The 27,253-nt window shown below is 41.9% G+C and overlaps 1 protein-coding gene across 1 annotated transcript in view; it reads left to right on the top strand.

The window, feature by feature from the left end:
• The first annotated feature begins 8,476 nt into the window (after window positions 1-8,476).
• TMCO6 (transmembrane and coiled-coil domains 6) overlaps window positions 8,477-27,253 on the top strand; it is a 32,337-nt gene continuing 13,560 nt past the window's right edge. The window contains exons 1-5 of the mRNA XM_018561898.1: window positions 8,477-8,504; window positions 10,061-10,215; window positions 10,696-10,814; window positions 13,228-13,337; window positions 21,642-21,825. Coding sequence (XP_018417400.1) covers window positions 10,134-10,215; window positions 10,696-10,814; window positions 13,228-13,337; window positions 21,642-21,825 — 495 coding nt within the window. The 5' untranslated portion in view covers window positions 8,477-8,504; window positions 10,061-10,133. The remainder of the gene's footprint in view (window positions 8,505-10,060; window positions 10,216-10,695; window positions 10,815-13,227; window positions 13,338-21,641; window positions 21,826-27,253) is intronic.

The following is a 27,253-nucleotide window of genomic DNA, read 5'->3' as shown; positions in this document are numbered from 1 at the left end:
GGACCCCGAGGGGCATATCATTGCTCAAGTGGAGGAGAAGACAGGTGGAAGGGACCAGTCTAAGAGCTAGCCGGCTTAGAGGATCGGATGAGTATAACTTTTTTTTTTTTAACTAGACAAAAAACAGCAGTTGGCCATTGCAGTGCGGGGATAGCCCCACTGCAAGGGTTAATAAAATGTGTGCCCGGAGTTCTGCTTTAAAATAAAGATAACACAGTATGGAACTGGCTTCCTGTCTAGTAATGGTACATTCGTCATCCCACGCACAGTGCATTGCAAGGAATGTCACCTATTCACACGAGGAGTAATAATTACCGCAGAGATGCCATATAGCTACTTGTGTGGCTATCCTCAAAATCAGAACTGTTGGTGACAGTTGTTCTCCTCTTGCCGCCATGGGCAGCGGTTAGGCGGATGGTTGTAAATAAGTGGCAGTGGCAGCAGGGGATAGCATGGTGCTAAGAGCAGGATCAGCAGTGTCCTTGCAGTTGTGCAGTTGTGGGGCAATGACTCTGACAGGCGTCTCATTCCAGGTTCTGTTACCTGGCAACGCGTTTCACACACATGCCCTTTCTCAAGATGTTATTTTATATACCGACAGTTGGTTTTCCATACCAGCACTATTGGAGCTGCCGCACTATTACCAATTTTGATATAAACCTGCTTCATTGGATGGGAATTCTCTAATAGGTCATACATAAGTCCTGAACTTTTTTAATTCTGACAGGAACTGCAGAAGCACATTTTAGCTGATTTGTTCAGTTATATTTTCTTTGTTCCCACCTGGTGTCCCTGCCAGTAACGTGCTACCTTTCCTAGGGTGGCTATGCACATTCACTATACAGTATCTGTAGAGGAGGCAGTCCTCTTCTCCATAACATAGAAGGAGGTGTTTAGTAGTCCACAGAAATAGCTGGGAACAATGTTAAAAAGTATCTAAATGCAAAAACAGAAATGTAATATATTACAGCTTACCCATTTTCAGATCTGCTGGCAGCATTCAGTTTTTAAAAAAAAAATATTTTCCATCCAGTAACACACTTCTTGTCTCCACTCTGCGTGGCTCCACTCTATGCAGGAGCAACGCAGCCACCTGTTGACACAGGGGCGGAACTACCGGCGCTGCAGTCAGTGCGGCTGGGGGAGCCCACTGACCCGGGAGAAGGTGGAGGAGTTTGAAGCCCAGCAGCACCGGTCTCAGATGGGCTGTGCTGGATCTATGGTGGGCTGTGCAGGGTCACTCTCAGGTGGGCTGTGCAGGGTCTCTGGGTCACACTCAGGTGGGTCTAAGTCCTGCGTTCCTAAGTCCTGAGTCCAGTGCATTACTAAGTCCTGTGTTCAGTGTGTTACTAAGTCCTGAGTCCAGTGCGTTACTAAGTCGAGAGTCCAGTGTGTTATTAAGACCAGCGTCCAGTGCGTTACTAAGTCCTGAGTCCAGTGTGTTACTACAGTAAGTCCAGAGTTCAGTGCGTTACTAAGTCCAGAATCCAGTGCGTTGCAAAGTCCTGAGTCCAATCCACATACTGTTCTGCATTTCTGTATAATGTACTGCTGGGATTTGTAGTCTCCCAACAGCTTGTGCCATTCTGCATTAGAGTGTAAGCTCCTCTTTACAGAAGCTAATGTCACTGGCTGAGTGTTCTCTGTACAGCACTGTGGTATATGTCAAAGCTATACAAACATATAATAATAGTGTGAGACTGTGGGGGGACATTAGAGTGTAAGCTCCTCTGGTGCAGAGACGGCCGGGGGGAAGGGGACAGTGAGATCTGTTGTTCCCGGCTCCCTCCCCTTGGGACTGGGAAGGGAGGGCCAAGATAAAATCTTGCACCAGGGCCCTTTGTTCCTTAGGTCTGCCACTGCATTGACAGCAGCACTGTCACCCTGTAGAGAGCGTAATGTTGGATGCACAAGCAGATTTAGATGGAATTGACTAACAAATTTGATGCAAGCTCAAGCAAACACGTTTTATTTCACACTCATTTAAAAAATGACACCAAGGGCACCTTTAGAAATGTTTAGTAATGACAATCTACAAACACATACTTCTAGATAATTGCAGGCTTTTTATTCTTTGCATACCTTATTTTTCTTTTCTTCCCCATTCTTCTCACAGTGGCCATTTTCATTAAGGGTAGATTCATTCATCCCTCTTTAATTCCTGGAACTTTGGGTCTGCCTCCTGGAGCATGTGACATATCATCTGAGGGGAAAAAAATATGCGCTCCCCTGAGATCTTGTTAAATTATGCAGTTTACAAATGAGATTTCCCAGGAAGGCACTGGTGATATTACCTTTCCAGGATGCATCTGTGAGGCCAGGGCTACACGGTGTCAGGGAGCTGGAGGAGGAGAAGGCGCAGGAGGAGCAAACACAGATGCAGCTGCCAAGGTCCCCGGCAAGCGCGATCTCGGGCGGCCACATCTGCCTGAAACACGGATCTTCCTCTGAGCTGCGGGCACTGGCCGTCCGCATCTCAGAGGTCTATGAATAAGCGTAAAACATGTGAGAGGTTGTAGCTGGTTGGGGGGTGTGCAGTGCTGGTATTTGATGCATGATATACTTTTATTCACTGATACACTGGATTTGCTGTGAATTTCAATAAAGTCTGAAGTTTTGGAATTCTCTGGCTAGTGCGGTCTGTTCGTATACTCAGGGCCGGATTTACTCTCTCTGCTGCCCCAAGGCCAGGTTCCTCAATGAGCCCCCCTACCTGCCAAGCCCCAACACCCCCACCCACAATGGAGAATGGTAGACTCGCAGGCTGCATGCAAGTGATCTCGGCGACATCACTGGGATCACTTGTACAAAACAAGCGGCGGCTTCCTCGCTGTACATTCAGCTCTGCTTGCCCAAAGCAGGACTAAATGTAAAAAACAACTCCCTGCCCGACGCCTGGAACTGCATGTCCCGGGCATCGGGAGATAGGAATTCCACACCCCTGCTGCTCCTCTACTCTCTCCTGCCCCAAGGCCGGGCCTTGGTTGGCCTTGTGGGAAATCCGGCCCTGTGTATACTACTACATTCCAAGGTGGAGACGCACCTATTAGACCAGAGTCCTGATGGCGGCTAAGGAATTGGAGCGGTGAGATTTCCGTTGGATGATAGTGAATGTTTTACTACCACCAGTTATGAATTGGAAGCCTCTGTACTCTGTACTAAGGCTGCAGAAAAAGAGATTGAGGATTCTGTGTCCTCAATTTCTTTTTCTATTTCAAAAAGGAAATATCAGGGATCTGTTTAGGCCTCTATTATTTCCATGAAGCCCCCTCCCCGAGTTAAAAAAAATAAAAAATTAAACAATAAAAATAAATGTAAAAAATAAAACACAAACCCCCTCAAAAAACACACACATAACATACACGTGCACCATATTGTGGTGTATGCCATGCACCTGCGCTGTGGTGCGTTGTTAGAACGCATTGCAGTGCTTGATTTTTTTTCTTTTTAAAATAACATTAATTTAGCTGTGGCAGCGCATGGCAAAGCATTGTGACGCACTGCCCTGCATTGTGATACGCTGTGTTGGAATTAAATATACGCCTGTATCATTTTAACACAACACAAAGACCAATGCAGTGCACACATTTTTTTTTTTACATAAGTCGCTTATTTACAGTTTTGCGTTCCTTCATTTTTTTTCCATTTCGCAAAAAGACACAATTTAAAATTTACAAATATTTGTTATTTATTAACTCAATACCGTTTTATCTTTTAGATTTAGTCAGAAAAGTATTTTTTGTGCACTGATACTGATTTTAGGGCTTTTATCCATTTAATTGTGTCGTTTTATGGGTTTAATATTGAATTGATAAACATTTGCGTGATTATCCCAGGGCCTACAAATGTAGTAGCACCATCTTTTTATTCTACCGGGCCTGCGCTTTCAGAAAATATATGGTTTGGGGGATCTTTTACAAACGCTAGCAACGCAGAAGTAACAAATCAAAACAATGGGAAAAATTACAAAAATGGTGTGGCCAGCTGAGGTGTAAAGCGTTCCGGAGGGCTTGGCAGCGAAAGGGTTAAAGCAAACTTGTACTGTGTTCACACTAGACAAAGTAACTGTCCACTTGTTAAGGAAGTAAAAACTTAGGGCTCATTTTCTTTCACTCTCCGGGGTTGATTTACTAAAGGCAAATATCCTGTTTGCAAATATGCTGTTCTCTTTGCAAAGTGAATTTGCACTTTGCAGGGGATGTCTCTCCTTAGTTTAGTAATTCAGGTAAAGTTCTGCTGACTTCCATCATTCAATCACGTGATAGCAAAAATATTGTTTTCTTTTACATTCCTAGCCCTTGATTGCATTTTCTTTGCAACGTAACATTTCTCCACATTCACTAAGCTAAGGGAAACTTCCCCTGGAAAGTGCAAATTCCCTTGCAAAGTTAACAGCCTTTATGCCTTAGTGAATCAACCCTTACACGACAGGGCTTGGCCAGGTGATTGTCCATAGCAATGAAACAATTAGAACTTAAACCAAAACCATTATAGATTCTCTTTAATGGCAATGGGAAATATATACAATATATTTAGTTAGAATTTTTTTTTATTGGTAAACATTTTTTTTATATTTAAAACGTTATATGTGACTTGCCTCAGTTCTGTTCAATGTATATTACAGAAAATGCTGGATACAGCCATTTAAAAAGCAAATACATTACATACAGACATTCAGAATGTGTCTTGCAATTTACTGTATAAGAATTTCATGATTGGTCCAAATGTAAAAATCTTCTCTACTTTTGGTCACCATAAAGTTCACAAAACTTTGTCAACATTTTTACATTTACCCTTTTGTTTCAATTAAAGAAACCTGCAACTTTGCTATGTATAGGGCAAAGTACAGGTTTAAGTCTACTTTAAATGGTTTCCAATGGAGCAAGGGTTGGCAGCGTTATCAAGAAATAGAAATGGGGGCTGAAGAGAACATCTACCTGGAGTAGGTAACCAAATTCTGGGTTTACATAAATCATATGATTGTCTATTACACTCCTTTGAAAAGAAAATAGTACAAATACATAGCTGCAATGTAACCCAAGAGCAAGTACATGTTTATTTTAATTTAATGGGTATTCCAAAATGTAGAGTATTTTGCAACTTTGTACCTGCTTTGTAGCTGTGCACAATACTGATCCTTCTCTCAATGCAGGTCTATAAGTTGGGACTCATTGAAAACACTTTTTTAGCTGATGTCTTATCTTAGCCATTACTTAACAGAGGTACAGGGATTCCATCAAGATCTCTATATTTAAAACCCATCTCCTCTTTTGTTGTTTTCTTTTAACCACCTACCCCATTACAGCAACACTGTCAAAGAAGATGAGGAATATTTATCTGTCCAGATGGGGGCAAGCACAATCTCTGCTCACCACATGAACTATATCATGAACTATGGCCACCACAAATTTTTGTAACAATTGTGTCCCTTTTATGTATCAAGAACATCTCTCTGTTTATGTGGGAAAGGAGGTTTTCAGTCGTCATTTCAGAGACATGAGAATGCTCTGCAAGCACAATAATAATGTGTGGTAGTCCATAGATTCCAAATACTGATATGGTGTTTAACATTTAAGCCCTATTTACCTATTTATTTATGTAGTAGTGAGTGTTACCAATCAACCTCTTTTACACAACTGTAATTAGGATATCATAATGTCACGTATGGTTGCACAGATACCAAGTACAGTACTCGCTACAAGTACGAGTACAAGTACCTATACTTTTGAGCTCCAAGACTAGACTAGAGAAAAATTCAAAAATTAGGAGGCCGCTGTCAGGAGCCGCTGTAAGGAGCACACGGAGCTCCTGGGATTTGTACATCTCTGTTTTAATGTACGATTTGGCGCAAACTGTTGGCGCTATATAAATCCTGCATAATAATAATAACAAAATATGGGTACTATTGTGTAGGCCTCCAGGCTAACCTAGAGAGGTGTATTTAAGGTGGCATGTAGTAAGGTTAGCTGGGAAATTTAAGCTGAGTGATATTGGATTCAGAGGTGAGGGGCTCCCAGTTATGTTGGGGTGAACTCTGTGCCAGCCCTAAATGAAAACTTGTTCCAAATAGCCATTGACATACTGTAACTATTAACATTAACATATTTTCTATATGTGAAGGAACTTAAAAATATTTAGTCCTGAACACTTCCAGGTTTATAGTTCTGAACACTTTCAGGTTCACTTTTACTGCAGTAGTGTCTTGGAAACGAACCGGTTAGTAATCAGTTAGACAAGTATAGCAGTAACTGTATTGAGAAATAAAGACAACAGACACACCAGTGTCAGTCATCAAGATATTTCTGCTTTATTCAATAACGAGTCTCCTTATATACATTGAAGCGCTAAATTGCATACATGTTACATAGTCAGTCAGGTTGAAAAAAGACACATGTCTATCGAGTTCAACCTATAGAGCTATAGAAAGAAAAGCCTAAGCAGAACGCTATGTCCACAGTTACACCCCCATAAAGCATGGTTCAATTTTCTCCAACAGGGGGAAAAAATCCTTCCTGATCCCATAAGGCAGGAATACATCCAGATTTTTTTTTTTAAACAATTAACTGAGCTAGCTAGAACTAGCTTCTGGGGGAGTCCATTCAACATTTTCACAGCTCTAACTGTGAAGAATCCTTTCCATATGCAAAGGTTGAAGGGGTTCTAAACCCTCTGTTTTTTAGGCCTATATCTACTGCTAGCAAGCAATAGATATATGCAAAAAAAATTTTAAAAACCCGCTTTAACATCGGTTTAAACTTGCCCGAGAATCCGATACTGCTCGGGCGGCCGCAAAGCATCTTGCGGCGGGCACATGCACAGTTCGGATTCTCGGCCGGGAGATGAGCAGAGATGCAAGGTAAGTCTATGGACACGTGCACCCGCATGCAGACACCGCGGGATCGGAAGTGCCTGCAGAGACAGAGGAGTCAGCGCTGGATTGGAGACCCGCCGCACCGCTGGAGGGACAGATGAAAACATCAGGAAAGAAGAAGAAGAAGATCGGATTAAGAGACATCATTTAAGGTAAGTGCTGACATTAACATGGTGGGAGGGAAAAAATGTTTGACTTTAATGTCACTTTAAACCTCTTTTCCTCCAGACGCAAAGAATCTTGTCTTGAATTGTATTGTGACTGTAATGTCTTCCTTATATTGTAAAGCGCTGCACAAACTGTTGGTGCTATATAAATCCTCTATAATAATAATAATAAGTTCCCCCTTGTCCTTTGCAGTGACCTTAAAGTGAATAATTTGGCACTAAGCTCACTATATGGACCATTTATGTATGTATACATGGTGATCATATCCCCCCTTAATCGCCTCTTCTCCAGAGAGAAACAAGACAAGATCCTTATCAGCTTATACCAGACTTAGAACAAAGACCCATGACAGGATGACACCGGACTTTGGGGTTTAACGGTCTGTTACAGTCTTGAGAAACTGTCAGCCCTGATAACAGGACAATTTATGTCTTTTAGACAGTCACAATGTATATACAGAAAAGGAGAGGGTATCAGCCTCTCCTCCTATGAAATATAAAATTAATTCATTATAAGATACAAAATGGAGGTTATAAAACAAAATGGAACCTAGAAAATACACATTTCTACTACAGTGGTGGGTATAGACTATAAAGGTGATTGTCTGCATGTGCCTGATCTTTAACTGTATACAGGGGTGACATCAGGGGTCCATTTTGCCCCCTCCCAAATTGTACTGTAAGGTCATTGTGGGCCAAAAAAGGGGCCATTGTAGGAACTGCCTGGAGCAGAAGCTTATGTAGAATTGCTCCAGTTCCTACACTTTAGTTACTTGCCAATAATAATTCAAGCTCCTTCTGTATTGAAATAGTGACACTGAACTTTGTGTGCAATACTAACCTTTAGCGCTAGGTGTAAATGTCACACTTTTAAAACTGACCTCAGCTCAGCATAGTTAAAAGGAGAAACTTGTACTACCCCCTATAATCTTTGTTAACTAAAACACCATTCTGAATCAACTGTTTTAGGTACAGGCACACTTTTCTAGTTATGCTAAAAATTTGTTGACCGGCATCTTCTCGCCCATTCCTGTATTTGTAGAACAATATATATATATATATATGTATATTTCCCACTTTGTGCGCCGAATATTTTTGAATGCACAGTTAGGGGTTGTATGTACAGTTTTTTCTTTTATCCTATGTCTAAAAACATGTACATAACATTTGTCAGTTTTTCAGAACAATTTTCCAGTAAAAAAAAAAACCATTCAAAGAAATCTTCACCTCCTAATGTCATATTGAAATGGGCGGGCGTTTCACGTTATAAAAAACTAGAGCTTCTATCTTGTTTGCAATTTGTCTTCTCTTGAGGTTTCATTTTATAGTAGCCTATTTTATAGGCTGCAATGTATTCTAGCCTACAAAAAAATGGCCGCCATCGGAACCCTATCCTGGACAGTTTTAGTTTCCTGCTACAGAGCTCGAGGTGCTCAGGCATAAACCGAGAGATCATATGTGTGGAGGTATGTTCGAATGTGTTATTGGTTTAATGTCAATGAATAAAAGCAGAACAAATCTAGCAGTGCTAGTAGTGAGTGTGTATTAACAGAAGACGTTCGTTTATTAGATAGTAGCTACCTAAGAAGTAACAGCGATTGTCAAATACTTTGCTTACTAGATCTCAGATTTTACTGCCATCACTTATTATGTACAGATAGGTTCTAAGAATACTTTACGGTGCTTTAAAAAGGTGTAACTCTCTAAGGTGCTGTCTACAACTATAGAATGTGGAAATGCTTGAAACAGTGTTTGGTGCGCTGTGATGTAATTATTTCTTAATGGCACCCTGCCACTGTGCAACACTTACCATGTGTTGTGGTTAGATGCGATTAAAAAAAGCACTTTCTTGGAATGATTTAGATCGGGGGCGGGCAAAGTCCTCCAGCTGTAGTGGGACATTGCAATATTCTGACAGCCACAAGCATGACTCACACACAGATGAATCATGGGATTTGTAGTTTTACCACAGCTGGAGGGCTGCTTTTGATGCTGTAGGCAGCCTATTCAAATAAATAGGGTGCCTTACTGCAGGGCACCGTAAGGCATGTAAAAATGCGCTGCTATGCACTTGTGATATCACATCACACAAAAATTTGGGTTATGATAAATGTTTCATAACATAACGTAGAGAAAACTGGGTTTTTTTTTTCTGTACTTTTTTCGTTATATAGTAAAAAATAAAAATCCCAGTGGTGATTAAATACCACCAAAAGAAAGCTCTATCTGTCCCCCCAAAACATGGTATAAAATGAATTTCAGTACAGCGTTGCATGACGGAATAAATGTCAGTCAAAGTACCGCAGCTCTGATAACTGGAAAATGGCCTGGCCAGGAAGGGGGTGTAAACACAGCGGTCAGCAAGTGGTTAAGAAAGACGTTTTGGACCCCACTGCTCTCTACCCCTCCTGGCTCCTCCCCACTGGCTTTCTCTCCTTCGTCTCACCCTACCTACCCTTCCTTTTTACCCTAACCCATACCCCCCCCACCCTATTCTCTTCCCATTGTTACCATGCACAAGCAAATCCTTGTTCTAAACGATCCTGAGCGATAAGAATTGCCAACAAACTCAAGTGTGCTTAACGTTGCCAATTGTTCTTGTATTTAAGGCCACATGGGACCCACACTACCTAAATACCTGATTTCCAATTGTATTGACCATGTTGGTTGCATCGTTCTGCTTACTGTTTTTCATTATACCGCGTAAGGTCACCGTGGCCACATAACGTCTGCTCTGCTGAGCTGAGCAGCCTTCTCATGTCCACACTACATGCAATGTGACAATTGTATCTTTCTACCCCAGATGTGTACTGGGGATGCTGTTATGTTGTTGAGGCACTGGCTCCTTGTATCATGCCTATGTACAATAAAGTTGACTTTTGATAAAAAAAAAAAAAAAAAGAAAAACGTTTTGGCTCCAGTTGGACCTCCATGCACATCTTAAAATACTGCTAGTATAAGTACCAGATTATTATTTTTCCTTTGCTATGATCACAATAGGCACTTTTATTTTTATATACAGGAAAGAGCATTTGCTGAATTATGTCTTGTTATGCGTGAGACTTTACATACTGGTCTGACATTTACCATAAAAGATGTGGCGTAGAAGAAAGCTGGCCAAGAAATCCCAGGTGGGATTGGAAGAGTTAAGAGTCCAACGCAGAGAACGAGAAACAGGTGATGGGCGCAGAGGGGTTTTGTGTGTTTTTTATGAGATTTGTTGAAATATGTAACATTTTGGGTTATTTATCAGAACAGGAACAGATGCATCATCTTCCAATGGGGACACTAGTTTTGGTGACTCTGTTGACCAGCAGGGATTTCCTCTCACTTTCTGTTGTGGCTATTAGATGGGAAGTAAAGGGAAATCTCCCAATTGGCACACAGATGGCAAAAAAAGCTGACAGAGGTTATAACCCTCCCATACTCTATCCAAAACAAAACAATTTGTCTGCGTCAGTCAAGGTGAACAGTAAGTCTGCTCAGTCATGTTGCATTCAAGTGGAATTCCATATAAAACCCTGTTTGTTTTAAATAGAGTAGAGAAGAGTTAGAATATTGCTGTTGGGGAAAAAGGAAATTGGAATGTTGCTGTTCTAGTCTGTAGTCGTGACTTTACTATGCTTGGTAACAATAAAAATATTTTTGTCTGAATAGTCCTACGGAAAGCACGAAGAGAACAGCAGCTGATAAGCAAAAGGTTACTGCGGGATTCAACCGATGATGAGTCATCCGTGGAAGAAAATCCGCAGGACCACTTCCTCTCAGAGCAGCAGGTTCGCTAAGCCATTGATGTCCTGAATGTCCAGGAACAATATTTAATTTTTCAAGTTTTGTTTAAAGCAAACCTGTAATTGTAAGGGTACAATGTAGACACGTGATAGTGCAAGCTCATACCCTTTCCCCTGATCCCTCAAGTGCCAGTGGTGTCCTGAATCCTGAGCCACCCTTGTTTACAATTGACTCATCTCCTTCATCCTCCTGAATGTTTCTACTGGCCATTAAGGCTGCCCATCCTAGTAATGGTCCAAAAGAACATGAGCAAAGAGGGGTGGGAGCCAGGCTTTAATTTGACGGAGTGTTGAAACTGGCATCTTACACTGGCAGAGCAGACTACAGCAACTGTTCATCTACTAGCTTGGAGAAGGGAAGGGAGTAGCTTGATTTCATGTGTTTGTGGAGACACAGACAGCTTACTAGCACACACAGGGGTGGCTCCATCTGCAAGGGAAAGGAGGCATTCTAAAACAGGCTATCAGGGCCAGAGTTAAGGGGACCAGCTGATCATGCAGGAATCTAAAACTTTTAATTATCAAGGAGCAGCATCCTTTGTAAGTGCTGTAAATGCTGTAATCAGCATTTGAAATAGATTAAAAACCTTTTGCCTGTAGTATCACTTTAAAGTGACACTAAACTCAGGAGTTAAATCTTAGAAATACATTCAAGTACCATAACTATTAACAAAAATGTATCTTATTTGTGTATCACTCGGCTGTAGATCCTCAAATCATCTCTGAATGCATGCTGACACTGTCCTTCCTTTTGGAGGGTGGCTACTTTTGTTTCCCATGGTCCTTGTGTGTTGTAACGTAGCCACCGCTCCAAGCTCACTCTCATGATGGACTACAATCTCAGGTTTAGTTTACTAATTTGTATTGAGATAGTAGCGGTGGCTACTTTACAACCAGGGAGGACAAAACTAGCCACCCTCCAGAAGGAAGGACAGTGTCAGCATGAATTCAGAGATGATTTGAGAATCTACAGCTGAGTGATACACAAATAAAAGACATTTTGTAAATAGGTTAGGCACTTGAATGCATTTTTAGGATTTAACTCCGGAGTTTAGTGTCACTTTAAGAAAATAGTGTATATGCCTTCATCTGAAATACCACACTCCATTTCATAGCAGTCATCAGTGTTTTATTCACTCTTAAAGGTACACTTGAATCATGAAACTTTTAACTCACAAATTTCTTTTATTAAGGTTTTTGGGTAAAACAACAAAACAAAGTAGACATAGAATCTTGAAGGATAATCACTGTTACAAAATCATGTAAGTCAGATTAACTTATGGTGATAGTGCTTGCGACATATCCGGTACATTCGATGCTCACGAAAAAGGGATAAAACAACGGTACATGTCACACAACGGGTGCAAAAAAAAAATAGACAAAAAACAAAACAATAGAAAAGACACAATATTAAGAGATCAAAGGGGGGGGAGGGGTGAAAATAGAGGAAAAGAGAAGAATAGAAAAAATATCAGGGAGGTATCCGAGACACAGCGACGGGGATCCACTTTGCGATAGTGACCCTCGGCTAAGGAGACTCAGAAATGTGATCATGAAACTTTTAGATTTGCACACACTTTTGCATAGTAGTAGTAGTAGTAGTAGTTTCATACTGGCACATATTATGTGCAGATGCCTGCCTCCTTTGCTTTGCCTTGAATTGCTTGGAATCTGAGTCTGCAAAAATGTGCCACCCTGGGTAGTTCTTAAAAAGTAGCTGTGAGGATACAAATCTAGGAGCTGCCATTGTGGACTTTTTTAAAGATGGAGGCTGTCATTCTGATCCTGGCTTCACTTACTAGTGCATTACTGATCTGGAGCAAGCATGAAATCTGAAAACTCAGAACTACTATCCTTTATAGCTGCTTTCGGTCTAAATAAGAGGACCTTGACAGATAGCGCTGGACTCTTAAGGGTTGTCCTTTTATTATTGCTATCCACTAGTAAGGGTAATCTGGATACCGGGTTGGCAGCTTCTACATCCCATGGGCCATTTCGGGAACCCACAGATACCACAGACATTCAACAGGGCTGAACAGGGGAAACAATGTATGGACTGAATTTGTTCCATTCTGTTAGTATGTACACGTTTCTTCAGCAGCTAGGTCTAAATACAGCAGTGAAACCAGGATCAGGATGACTTAAAATATTGTGGTGGCTCCCATTTAAAGAATAAAATCGTGCAAAACCTGATGACAAGAGTTTGCAATGGCACCAGAAGCACTGAGAAAACTCTGCCAGATTTGGCTGCCATTGATTACCTCACACTAGATTTTTTCCTGTTGATTGATTTATTGAAATTGCCTGAGAATTCTTGAAATATTTCTTGTTTTTCACTCCACAAATTGTGTAAGCCTACAAATAAACATTCTAATTGATTCATTTTGTACTGTCTAAGGTGTTACAACTGATTAGCGATATCCAGCAAGGGTCCGCTGACAAGTTGAAGTCTCTAATTGCTCTTCGTCATGGACTCCGAAAGAGGGATACACAGCTCTCATTTATCAGGTACCTTCATTTTTTTTTTAGTTGCATTTTAATATGTACATAAGGAGCTTCTTTCACCCTTACTGGCTGATTTGCAAAACAGCTGCCAGACCACAAACTGCAGTCCTGCCAATCAAAGCCAGTTTCTGTCCATATTTTCCCCCATACAACATATTTAAGCCGTGATGAAGGGGGATTGCTCACAAAACCCCCAGAAATGTGTTGGTTGCTGTCTTTTATATGAAATGTTGCTGTGATTAACTTTATCTGGACTGTCATCTACGGTTTAGAGCTACCTTCTTTCATTCTGTATGAGCCAAGTTGCTGTCCTTTGGGCTTTAGAGAGCTGCCTCGGTTCCGGATTGCCTCATTAGGCCAGAATATTCACCTGGAGTCCAGTTCTCCGCCATTTTAACAATATGATCGACATTGACATTTTATCTGACAATTATGGACTTAGTGATGAAGAGATTCATATTAGTACAGACAGATATAAAGACACAGGATCCAAATATTAGGTGTGAGGTGCTGGAGATTTTCAACCAAATCAGCAAAACCACTAACAATTGGGGGCCTCCCTGCTAAAAGGGGTGGTCTACCAAGTCCAGAAATCCACATCTAGTTAGGTCAAATGAGAGTGCTAAATCAGATGATAAGTGTTCAAGTCTTTAATTAAATGTCCTATGACAACCAGAATAGAAACACAGCCAACTTGTTTCAGGGGGCAAAAACATTCCCCTTCATCAGGCTTAGAGAAGGCAAGACTATGGAAGGACTGAGACAGCTGAAATCAGAATTGTGCTGAAATAGACTGGATATCTGTTTATTATTGCATTACTGATGAAATAGCTATCTCCTTGTCTCTTTCATTGGCAATGCAATACTAAATGGCTGTCTAGTCTATTTCAGCACAATTCTGCTTTCAGTTGTCTGGGTCCTTCTATAGTCATGCCTTCTTTTAGCCCTGATGAAATTGATGTTTCGGGCTACAGCAACACATTGACTACTGTATTTGTATTCAGGTTATTATCAGATGTTTAACTAAATACTTGGAACTCCTATCACCTGATTTGGAACTCTCATTTTACCTAACTACATAAAGACACATAATGTCAGACTGACTTGCAGTAAAAGGGTGGCTGACACTGGTAAAATGCCAGGTCACATTGTCATTCATGCTGGGCAAAGTAATGGCACAGGCAAATGCCATAACACAAAAGGATGGAAAAAGAAGTACCAACTCAAGCTGACAGATACTAATGGAGAAACTGATTTGCATAGATACAGAAGATGGATGGATGAGCATAGGCAAACAGACACTGATGTACAGACTGAGTTGAAATTATGTACGTTCTGATGCATTGATGGACAGGAAGCAGAAGCATAATACAGCTGACATTGACCTTGTTAGATCGTACGGAATCAGCAGTGTCAATGAAGAGCAAAGCCTATCTTTTGCTTTATCTTGTATTGTCAATCCCACATTTTACTTACTTACAACAGCAGTAAGTTGTGCCTTTTTAAAGATGAGGTTTTATTTCCTAGTATGGTGTTGTCTAAGCCAGTAGTATAACCTAGTGGCCATCTCCTAACTGTTGTTTTGGATTGATGTGTATTTTCAATTGAGGTGAGAGCATGGTTTGCTGTCCATCTGGTCTGCAATATTGGGGAATGGTCACTAAATTTTGCACTCCATCCTAAAATCCTAAATGAGTGCAAGGAGCTATGTGAGTACCCCTCAGACAATATAGACAAACAACAAAATACATTTCCACACTGAGTGATCAATAAATATGCAATTATGTGAAAACTGATCTTAGTGATCAACCAAATTCACATCAAAACAATCCATAAGTTGGAAGAAATTAAACTAAAAAGTCCCCAAACTGGAGATATTATGCCATCTATACAGTCTACCTTCACTGTGTGAGTAAAGTGCCGTTCTGTGCAAATCTTTACAAGTAGTGCCAAAACAAAAGTGCTCTTCACCTTTACACCTCTATGAAGACGCACTCACCAGATGTGTAGATCCCCTTCAAATTATGACGCTCTTAAGCGCTTGATGAAAAGGTTGGTATTTGATGAAAGGACACCTAGGACCCTTAGGGGGACAGCAGTTGACAAATCTTCCAACCTTTTCATCAAGCACTTAGGACCTTAATTTTAAGGGGTCCTATGCATCTGGTGAGTGTGTCTTTTACATAGAGGTGTGGAGCTGAAGAGCACTTTTGTTTTGGCACTCCTGGTAAAAGATATGAACCTAAGTTTGAGGGCCTGTTCACATCTTCGCTTAGGTGTGCATGGGTCCTTAATTACATGATAAAGGCCAGACGGGCATTGCCCATGTACACTGATTTTTGTGTTCAAGTGCAGCACCTATTGGAAACGTGTTTAAATGCCAAGTGCAGCAAAGACTGTGTTTGGCTCGCGTTGTCTGCAATGAAAACAGCTTTTAATAGAACCTTTTGTGTTCAAAGCAATTTAACACAATGAAAATCAAAATTAGAACACATATGCACACTACAACAATAACGGGAAGTCTAGAGAATGGATAAAGGTGCATACAAAGATCTATTGGTTCTTGCCCAAGTGTTATCTTATCAACATCTATACTTTAAAGGGTAAGTATATTTTTGGTAGGCTGTAGCTTTTGCTATCCCCCTCTGTTCTTATCTAATAAGTCTCTACTTCTACAGCCTTCAGAAGCAGAGTGAACCCAAAGCTAAATACTATGGACTGTCTATGTTTACAGGCCTTTCTAAAGTTGAAAGTATTGACAGCATTACCTATGTGCCCAGGGCCGTCTTTTAATATTGATTGGACCCTGGGCAAACATTTTCTTGGGCCCCGCCCCTAACCACAAAGCCACGCCCTCTACCTGCCATGCAGTTTCTCTCTCCACCCCAACATCCCAAATCAATGTTTTTACATTATATATTTTTTTTATCAGCCCCCTGTCTGCCTAGCAACTGATGATGCAGATGGGCGGGCGGGCCGGCTGGTCTAGGCATGCATGATAGGCTCTGATCCCTGTGCTTTGATAAAAAAAAAGTCCCGATCTTCTGATCTCTGCTGCCTGTCTGCAAGGGGATCAGAGTCTGTTATTGAGCTTGTAATCCCCATGCTCTCCCCCCTCATCCTCCTGCTTTCCCTAATCTCTCCCCCCTAATAAAATTAAAAGCTGCTGCGCTTGGGACACTGAGGTCAAATAGTATATAGATGGGTGTGCAGCGCTCGGGGTCACCAATGGGTGAACTATCAAATGCGTAATTAAGTGTAACCAAAAGAACGTGTAATCAAAAAAATATATAGGTGTTTACAATCGTTATTAACATACTAAAGTAATAGCCAGTGAGTGCGCATCCCAGAGGGGAGTTTTGTCATGTGAGTGCACCAGGGTCTGGTGAGTGCGCATCCCAGAGGGGAGTTTTGTCGTGGACACATGGTGTGGGAGAAAGATTTAAGCTCTTGTTTGAAGCTTTTTTTTCTCATCATCAAGATATCATATATATTTGGACTTTACAACAGTTTGGACTCGGTGATTCATCACTTTTATAGATGACCTTGAGCTGACTTGATGTTTATCACTTTTTATTGATAACCTTTGTATTTGATGCACGTTTTGATTGCAACAAGGAATTTCATAATAAGGCATAATTTATTACACTTTTGCACGAAGTGAAATTTGGTATTTATTATTTCATCGGCTATCACTTTAGTATGTTAATAACGATTGTAAACACCTATATATTTTTACACCCATCTATATACCCCTGCTGTTACTTGCAGACAGGCAGCAGATCGGGAGATCAGTACTTTTGTCTGCTCTGCCTAGCAACTGATGATGTGATGGGTGAGGTACGTAATTATGACAGCCCGCCCATCAGCATCATCAGTTGCTAGGCAGAGCACACAAAGGTTTCCGATCTGCCGATCTCTGCTGTCTGGAGAGATAAGGGAAACCAGGAGGGTGAGGGGAGAGAAGGGACGGGACACTGACATCCCGCATCTCCAGGTAGGGAGCGAGCAGTGCAGGCTCAAGGGGCGGTTGCTTTGGGCCCCACAACAATAACTGGGCCCAGGGCACCTGCCTCTTTTGCCCTGCGTTAAAGACGGGCCTGCATGTGCCAACATGCATCCAAAAGGATAATACAGGCTTTCTCTGTGCAGCAGCCAGGCACAGGTTTGAGCAATGGGGGATCCTCTGTATCTGTGGTCTGTATAACAATAGAATCCTGGATGGTGTGAATACTATTTACATCAAAAGTACACTAGACCTTCAATGTATAGGTGCATTGTAACATAAACCCCTATAATGGCTACCTTAGAGTTGATGAACATTTGAATTGGATAGACCATTGACATATTTATTATATTTATTACAGTAATGATTCGCCCGGGCAAATTAAATATCCGGTTTGTCAGCAGAAAGGATTTAAATTACTTTGATATAAACCTTTCCAAGATGGGGGTCACAAAGAACTATATGACCGCTGGTGACATTTTTTTATATCTTTCATCGTCTGATGAGTATGACAGCACTATACAAAATTTAGAGGTTTAAGAAAGGAATATTGAAAATAAAATATGAAAATGCAAGTTATTAATAAAGGACTGCCAAGAAAATGATCTTACCATCTGATGCTGATCTCATCCATGAAACCTAAGCTGACAGATGAAACTTAAAGTGGACCTTTACCCCCCTTTCACTAAAAATCACAGCAGCATGCAGCTCTGCATGCTGATTTAAAATCATCTTACATTCACTAGTTAAACTTGTTTTTCATTTACTTACAAACAGAGTTCATCCACTTCCTGGCCCAGTTCTAGGATTGCATACTGGGAAGGTTACATCAGTAGAGCATTGCTGTGAAATCTCATCTGTAATGTCATGAGATCTCAGGAAAAGGCATTTTCCTCCCATGAGATAATGTGTATGGTCACATGTCCTAGTCACATGTCTAGTCACATGTGCCAGAGTTCAAGGAAGTAAATGGAGAGTTAGTAACCTGCCCTTAGTAAACATGGCCACTGTCAGAAGACTGCGAAAGAAAAGAGAAATAAGGTATGCAAAGAATACCAAGCTGGCAATTATCTAGAAGTATCTGTTTGTAGATTGCCATTACTAAACATTTATAAACGTGTGTTTGTTGTTATTTTAAAGATATGGGTACAGGTCTACTTTAAAGTGACACTAAACTCAGGAATCAAATCTCAAAAATGCATTAAAGTGCCTTAACTATTAACAAAAATGTATCTTATTTGTGCATCACTCAGCTGTAGATCCTCAAATCATCTCTGAATTGGTGCTGACACTATCCTTCCTTCTGAAGGGTGGCTACTTTTGTTCCCCAGGGTCCCTGTCTGTGTTGGAAAGTAGGCACTGCTCCAAACTTGCTCCCATGATGGACTACAATCTCACGTTTAGTTTACTAATTTGTATTGGTCCGTCACTGGAGTGAGCTTGGAGCGGTGGCTACTTTACAACACACCGGGACCATGGGGAACAAAAGTAGCCACCCTCCAGAAGGAAGGACAGTGTCAGCATGAATTCAGCGATTATTTGAAGATCTACAGCTGAGTGATACATATATAAACTAAATTTTTGTTCATAGTTAAGGTGCTTAAATGCATTTTTATGATTTAACTCCTGAGTTTAGAGTCACTTTAAAATGTATGTCACAGGATGCCTTGACCTTTGGGTTATACTGCCATCTACAGGAGAATTTGGACACAGGAAAAAATGTAGGTCAGCCCAGGATAACTGCCAGGATAACTTTCCTCAGTATACACTCAGGAGGGAAACGGGTTCGACGTACGCGATAAAACGCATAGTTCAACCGATAATATACCACAATGGTTGACGGAAAGCGGAATAGAACAAAGACTTAAAATGCTCAATGCAAATAAAGCAGTTGGACCAGATAACCTTCACCCTAAGGTACTTAGGGAACTCTGCCAGACACGCCCCCCCGCCCGCACGCATGCACGCCCACCTGTGTTTCTGTTTGTGGCTCCCTGGACGGCAGAGCGGACAGCAGCAGCCAGGTAAGACATCCCCCGAAAATAAGACCTAGTGTCTTTTTTCGTGAAAAAAAAAAAATAAGACACTGTCTTATTTTCGGGGAAACACGGTATGTCTTTATTCAACCCCAAATAGTATGTAACTATAACCCCTCCTGTTACCAGCATGCCCCAGTTTTTTTGCTAGTGTCCTAGGAGACTGGACGTGTTTCCTCTGCTCCTCTCCTCAATCAAGATTCTTCTATGTATCACTGCTAGATCTGGTCTCTACGATTGCAGCTATCCAGAGCGGCCTTTCCTCAGCTTAGTTTTGGAGTGCCATGTCCTGACCCTCATGCACTGGGTATCACATAGGACACTTTCTACACCCCATTCTAGTAACAAGTTAGCAGCGGAGAACTTTCCAGGTCCAAAGCTGTTGGTACTTACCTTGTCTCTGAAAACTTACACTGTTAGTAAGCTGATAGGACAGCACTGGGAGCAACCTCATTGGTTAGATTGCTGGGTGCCTTTACATTTTTCTCTTTCTACTGGTTTTTTAGGGGTTACTGCTGAGGAACTGAGTGCAGACATCATCTGCTGGGTGGAATGTCGTGCACTCTCTTTGCCGCCATTCATCATCGAGGGAGCATCTCTCCACTACTGCTCCTGCTTTGCAAGGAGCTATGGAACTCCATTGCCACCAACTGTCTACAGTGACTTTGGCCACCTTTTAGCCATCCAACCCTTATTGGCTACCAGTTGTCTGGGGTTTGTGAGTATCTGACACCCCCTTCACACCAATCCGTACTGGGAACGTGTGTCACTAACGTCGCTTCATGCGTGCTCACACACATTTTCTGCCCGCATTTTCCGTGTGTTCTCTTTGATTCAATGGGTGCCGCATGTGCGACAAACACGGGAAAGTAGCAGATTCGGCTACAGGTGTTGCGTGTTTTCCCGACCGTGTTTGGGGTGCCATCAACAAGTCAAAGCGTGTGCGATTTTACACGCATTTGGCGCACGTTCACAGAACGCCTAGGTGTGAATCGGGATGGTGGCCTTGTCTCATACCCTGAGCTTAGTTGTCTCAACAGCAAGGTCTCAACATGTCTGTATATAGACACAGAGGGGACTGTCGAGCTGCAATGGAAGATCACAGCTCACATTTCCCTAACGGTTCCAGGGACATTAGTTCTGTGCCTCCCGAAGGTAATTACATCTGTGATCTGGAAGCCTTTACCTTATGATTAGGGTGGGTAGGGTCTACCTTGTCATTGCGTCCTCCTTGGCTTAGCTGGGTGAGGCTGAATCCCCTACTTTTTGGACCAGGGTCTCTATTGCAGTACACAAGAAGTACAGTGCAGATCTGTGCACTGTAAAGGTGGCCATACACTGTACAACCATCGCAAGACCTTAGTCTTGCGATGGTTGTAAAGTGATTAAAAAAACATACGATCTGCCCATCTTGGACAGGCAGATCGCACTCTCGATCATCGCAAGCCCGCCCCCCTGAGGGGCGGGCTTCCGATGACCGCAATGCTGAACGGGCAGTGTGCGCGTGCGCAGACCGGCCCGTTCGGCATTTGTCTCCCGAGCACTGTTCAAACCAGCCGAAAATCGTACGATTCTCGGCTGGTTTTCTAACATGCTCCTTAGACAAAAGACGTGCGACCGTACAGTAGAAACGGTCGCACGTCTTCGTTCACACTGTTCGATTCTCGTACGATCGCGGGATTTCCCGCGATTCTCGTACGAGAATCGAGCAGTGTATGGGCACCTTAATGCACTGTGATATATACTGTACAGGCAGCGATTTTGTTCTTGTAAATAAGAACAATATCAATGTCTGATCTTACTGCCAGTGTACAGCTTCACCTGCGTGCTGGCTTTTCTTTCCCCTTGTGTTCATATCCCCCTTTATTTTTCTCCCCTGCTTTGTCTCCCGGTCAGTTTCAAACTGTGTGGCCCTATCCCCAGCTCTGATGTCACTTCCCTCTGCTTTCTCTGGTGACTGCTGGTAAATGAGCAGCATTGTGAGGAACTTCAAGTGTCAGCACTAGGTTTCTCAGTAGAGAGGAGGCTGACTTCATTAGTGTGGGTCCTATACTAGGTTGTATTGCTTTTTACTTACATTTAGTACATGTGTCGCTACCAAGGTGTACCCATCAGGAAGTGACAATTTCTAACTTATGCTAAAACGTATGACCGGGTGATTCAATCCATCTGTAGAGTAGTAGCGTTTTGGTTTAAAAAAAAATAAATAAATATGTGTGTTTTATATAGATTTGATAAATCAATTGCTTGTCATCCTTTCCTCAGGACAGAAGGCAGCATGCGAGTTTTGGTTGGATTGTTCACATGTCAGTTTGCCAAAATCCAGATGGAGGCTGCCAGGTGTCTACATGAACTGTCTCACTCAGATGACCCAGCTGTGTCTAAAGCATGGCTGCCAGCTACCTCCTACCTTCTGACATATTTATCAGGAAGCAGTGCAGAGCTCACGGTATGTATATTTATTGCTCATGATCCATTATTGTACAGAAATATTTATAGCTTACTATTTCAGATATATATCTTTACTATATAAAGATGCAACCTGAAATGATCCACTGCACCATTATATCCAAATGAAAACATCTACCGTTCAGATTGGGTGGACAAGCTTTCAGAGGGTGTGCTTTCTTCTCCATCCAAGCAGTACCCAAAGCTTTTGCAAAATGTTAAGAAACATCTGTAAAAAACACACACAACACAGGGTAATAAAAGTCACAACGTTAGTTTAAAGCGTGTCTTGAAAAAAAAAAAAAAGGGGTCCCAGACAGTACTCAACAGCATTGTTACAGTTGCACTAGTACTGATACAATCACCCTAAACATTATTTCCGCCAAGTTACTGCACATAGATCAATATGCTGTCAATCTAAATTGCTGTGGGAGGTGCTAGGCTGTTCCCCAAAAGAACTATCAATGGTACCAACTGGAGCTGCAACAATTATTCGATTAAGTCGATTAAAATCGACGATGGAAAACGTTGTCAACCTTTCCCATCGTCAATTCGTCGGCTAAAATTCAAATTTCCCGCTCGCCGCTCACGCCACGCCACGCCCACGTCGGTTAAGCCGCTCGCGCCACGCCTACGCCGGTAAACCCGCTCATGCGACGCCACGCCCACCACACACGCTGAGGATGTGCGTCTGGCCCTCTCCTCCCGGTGAGCTTCCCGACTTGCCGCTGCCCGCCGACAACCAACAACGCCGCTGCCCGCCGACAACAACGTCATTCAAGGTAAGTTGAGATCGGCCGTGAGCTTTTCAATGTTTCCTGTTTTTTGTTTTTTTTAAGCGGCACACTGCAGAACATTATCAGCTATAGAGGAACACCAAATCCCAGCAATAATATATTAAACACCCTGTATAATGTAATTTATTATTGCTGGGATTTGTTGTTCCCCTATAGCTGCTAATGTTCTGCAGTGTGCCGGTGTATAATACATTGGTTTTCTGCATTGCATTGTATTGTGCATGGTGTTCTGCATTGTATAATACAGCGACACACTGCAGAACACCAGCAGCTATAGAGGAACAACAAATCCCAGCAATAATATATTAAACACCCTGTATAATATATTATTGCTGGGATTTGTTGTTCCTCTATAGCTGCTGGTGTTCTACAGTGTGCTACTTTTTTTTTTTTTTTAAACAGGAAACATTAAAACAGGTCCCCCTTACCTGTTTCTGAACCCTTGTAAGTCGCTGCAGCGTTCTCTGCGGGCGTGTGTCCGGGTAGTGCGGTGGCCGGGTACGCGGCGTGTGCGCGGTGGGCGTGGCATCTGCGGCGTGCATAGCGTAACTTGTGTATGGAGCCGCGAACAGTTCGCGAACAGGCAGGCGTGAGTGGGAAATTTTAATTTTAGCCGACGAATCGACGATGGAAAACGCTGTCAGATTTTAATCGACTTAATCTAATATTCGACGATGGAAACCGTTGTCAGCGTTTTCCATTGTCGATTAGTCGGCTAAAATTTTAATTTCCCACTCACGCCCGCCTGTTCGCGGCTCCATACACAAGTTACGCTATGCACGCCGCGGACGCCACGCCCACCGTGCACACGCCGTGTACCCGGCCACCGCAGAAGCCGGACACACGCACGCAGAGAACGCCGCCGCTGCAGCGACTGACAAGGGTTCAGAAACAGGTAAGGGGGACCTGTTTTAATGTTTCCTGTTTAAAAAAAAAAAGCGGCACACTGTAGAACACCAGCATCTATAGAGGAACACCAAATCCCAGCAATAATACCCTCAGGGGCAGGGCCTCCTCACCATCTTGTCTTGAATTGTATTGTAATTGTAATGTCTTCCTTATATTGTAAAGCGCTGCGCAAACTGTTGGCGCTATATAAATACTATGTAATAATAATAATATATTAGGCAGCCTGTATAATGTATTATTGCTGGGATTTGTTGTTTCTCTATAACTGGTCAGTGGTAATCTGCATTGCGCAGTATAATCATTATACAGCGCAATGGAGAATACAACCAGCTATAGAGGACTACAAATCCCAGCAATAATACATTATATACAACGCAATGCAGAATACCAGCAGTTATAGAGGACTACAAATCCCAGCAATAGTACATTATAGTATAATGTTGTACTATTGCTGGCATTTGTTGTATTCCTATATAGCTGCTGGTATACTGCATTTCACCGTATAATTATTATACAGCACACTGCAGAATACTACCAGCTATAGAGGACTTCAAATCGCAGCAATAATACATTATATACAGCGCAATGCAGAATAACGCCAGCTACAGAGGACTACAAATCCCAGCAATAGTACATTATAGTATAATGTACTATTGCTACATTCCTCTATAGCTGCTGGTATTCTGCACTGCGCCGCTGTATAATGTACTATATTGCACACCACACTCTTTTTTTACTTCCACCGTGCCAAGCTTGCTCCCGTAATGGACTACAATCTCAATAGAAACTAGTAGTCCTTCACTGGAGCCTTTTTTTTTTTTAATCGAACTTAACAATCGGCTAACTAATCGATTATGAAAATAATCGTTAGCTGCAGCCCTAGTACCAACATCTAAGCAGTTACAAAAGCAGCAAGGGTGACAACCCTGCAGTGATTTCACTGCAGAAGGAAGAGCGTTGTTACCGGCAGGATCAATAGGTTATAGGGGGGGGTCGATGGTGGCGGACCTGCAGGCTTATTACAAGTGATCTCAGCGGCATCGGCGGGATCACTTGTACTAAAACACTGGCTTCCCCGCTGTGCATTTAGCCCTGCTTCCCTGAAGCAGGGCTAAGGGCTTGTTCATGCAATGCAGCCCAGACGCAGTGCAGTGTGTTTTGCCGCGTTTTTGACGGGTTCCGGGCCATTTTTCTCAAAATAAATAGATTTTTTTAATAGCCTAAAATGGGCTTTCAGTGTGTTCCAGGGCGTTTGCTTGCATTTTTGATGCATTTGCATGTGTTCCAGAGCAGGAAAAATAGAGCTTGCTGCAGTTTTTTTTACATGCTCTGGAACTGAACGCTGCAGTGTGAACTAGAGCCCAAAATACCATTGGAATACATTGGATGCAGTTTTGATCCGGTCTGTAACTGCTCCAGGCACTTCCTCAAGACAGTCTGTATGCAGGGAGAGGAGAAAGTGTTGGGTACAGTGCAGTAAGAGTGAGAAAATAGTCCACACAGGCATGCAGAGCTCAGTGCCATCTTTAGTGATGCAGGAAGAGGCAGGGGAGAACATGAGCCTCTACCTGTCTTTTCATAGTAAATCCTTCTTTATTTACTCCCACGTTCATTCAAGAAGAAGGAATTACTATGTAAGGTAGAACAAGGCTCCTGTTGCTGCAGTCTGTGTTATTTCAGTCAGAATAGGAGCCTTGGTCTGACACCCCCTGCCTCTATCCAAAACAAAAAAAAAGTTTTGGCTTTAGGACTCCAAAGTTAAATCTTGAAAATGCATTCAAGTACCTTAACTATTAACAAGAATGTATCTTATTTGTGTATCACTCGGCTGTAGATCCTCAAATCATCTCTGAATTCATGCTGACACTGTCCTTCCTTCAGGGTGGCTACTTTTGTTCCCCATGGTCACTGTGTGTGCTGTAAAGTAGCCACAGCTCCAAGTTCACTCTTGTGATGGACTATAACTTCAGTAGAAATTAGTAAACTAAACGTGAGTTTATAGTCCATCACGGGAGCAAGCTTGGAGCGGTGGCTCCTTTACAACACACACATGGACCATGGGGAACAAAAGTAGCCACCCCCGAGCAGAAAGGACAGTGTCCGCACATAAATCAGAGATGATTTGAGGATCTACAGCTGAGTGATACACAAATACATTACTTTTTTGACAATAGTTACGATTCTTGAATGCATTTTTAAGATTTATCACTTGAGTTTAGTGTCACTTTAACCTGCAAGTGAGCATCACCACCTTTAGGCTGCAGTGGCATCTGTTTAATACTTTAATTGTCAGATGCTAAATAATAACTTTAAAAAAGTTTTTTTTTTGTTTTTCTCAGCCCTTCAAAAAAACAGAACAGAATTTATATTAAAACAGTGTACCAAATAAAAGCTGAATGTGTCCCTAAAAATTTTAAAATATATATAGGAATGCATCTAGGCATTAGTGACTTCTGGTCATGAAAGGGCTAATAAAACATTATTTTGCATGCTTTAGAATCTATAGACTGGCATTGCCTGATCTTATTGAGTCTATTACCGGCAATGACACCCAGAACGTTCCAAATTATTGATTCCCTATTTTTTCCCCATCCGTGAATAGAATGTTGCTTGCATTTTTGGACCTCCCAGCCCTCCAAAAAAAAATTATTACATTAGGTAACACAACAGATGCTTTTCTCCCTCTTCCATAAAACTAATGTTCTCTGTAGGAATAAATTGTTAATGTGCTGGGTGAAACAAATTGTGATTAAACCATTACTTAGTATTTAGGGCTAATTAGGATCTTGTGTAATTCTGCTGATTAAGGACAATGTAGTAGCAGATGAATGTATTCCTGCTGGAGATACAGAGAGGAAGCCTATAGCATGCTAATGGACTGTACAATGCAGGGTCTCTTACATATGAAAAGATTGCAGAAGGTGATCGATGACTTGCTGCATTGCAGCGTGGTATAGTATAGCCGCTATAGCATGTCCCTATACTGGCCTGACAAAGCACATTTAAAGGAGTCCTCACGTCACAGCATATTCTATCCTGTCAAAACATAATTCGCTGGGGTGGAGCTGAAACAACAACTGTGTTTCCACTGGACTTTCCAAATGATAAAAGAAGCAAGCTGGTAATCCAGTCTAATGCTGTCCATCCACATTTTACAATTGTTTCAATGGGCCTTTAAAATCAAATGTATATTAAAAGACTAAATCCACCCAAAATTGATATCCTGAGAAAGTTCAGGGTGGAAGCTAGCAGCGTAAAGTAAAGAGGGCTCAGTACATTATACTATTTGATTGTAACATCTCTGTACAATCTCCTTTAGATTTACCAAAACTATGTGGTAAGAGGAAAAACCTAAATAATCCATTTCATTTGTATGAAATCAGGCAGGCCCTTGCTCTCTATAGTTGAAGATGGATATAAAGGAGATTGTACAAGCAAATGTAGTGTGTATGGCCAGCCAAACAGATGCAGGCTCATGTGAGAGGGCCATTTCATTGCAAGTCCACCAAATAAATTGTTAGTACTTAGCCCTGCTAGCCAGATCATTTGTTTCATTACTTTTCATTGGTGACTAGCAGAGCTGAGTACAAGCAAATAATTGTTCTAACAAACTGTCTCATCTACTCTAAATAGAATGGATTGCTTGAAAAAATGTGATTAGAAAAATCAACTTTTGTTAAAGGGGGGGGGGGGGGGGGCTTGGTTGGGGTCGCTTGGGCGCAT

Source organism: Nanorana parkeri, unplaced genomic scaffold (assembly GCF_000935625.1).
Source record: "Nanorana parkeri isolate BGI_ZX_2015 unplaced genomic scaffold, ASM93562v1 scaffold550, whole genome shotgun sequence".
NCBI classification, from domain to species: Eukaryota; Metazoa; Chordata; class Amphibia; order Anura; family Dicroglossidae; genus Nanorana; species Nanorana parkeri.
Note: the sequence above shows the minus strand (reverse complement) of the source record. Positions and strands in the feature narration are given on the sequence as shown.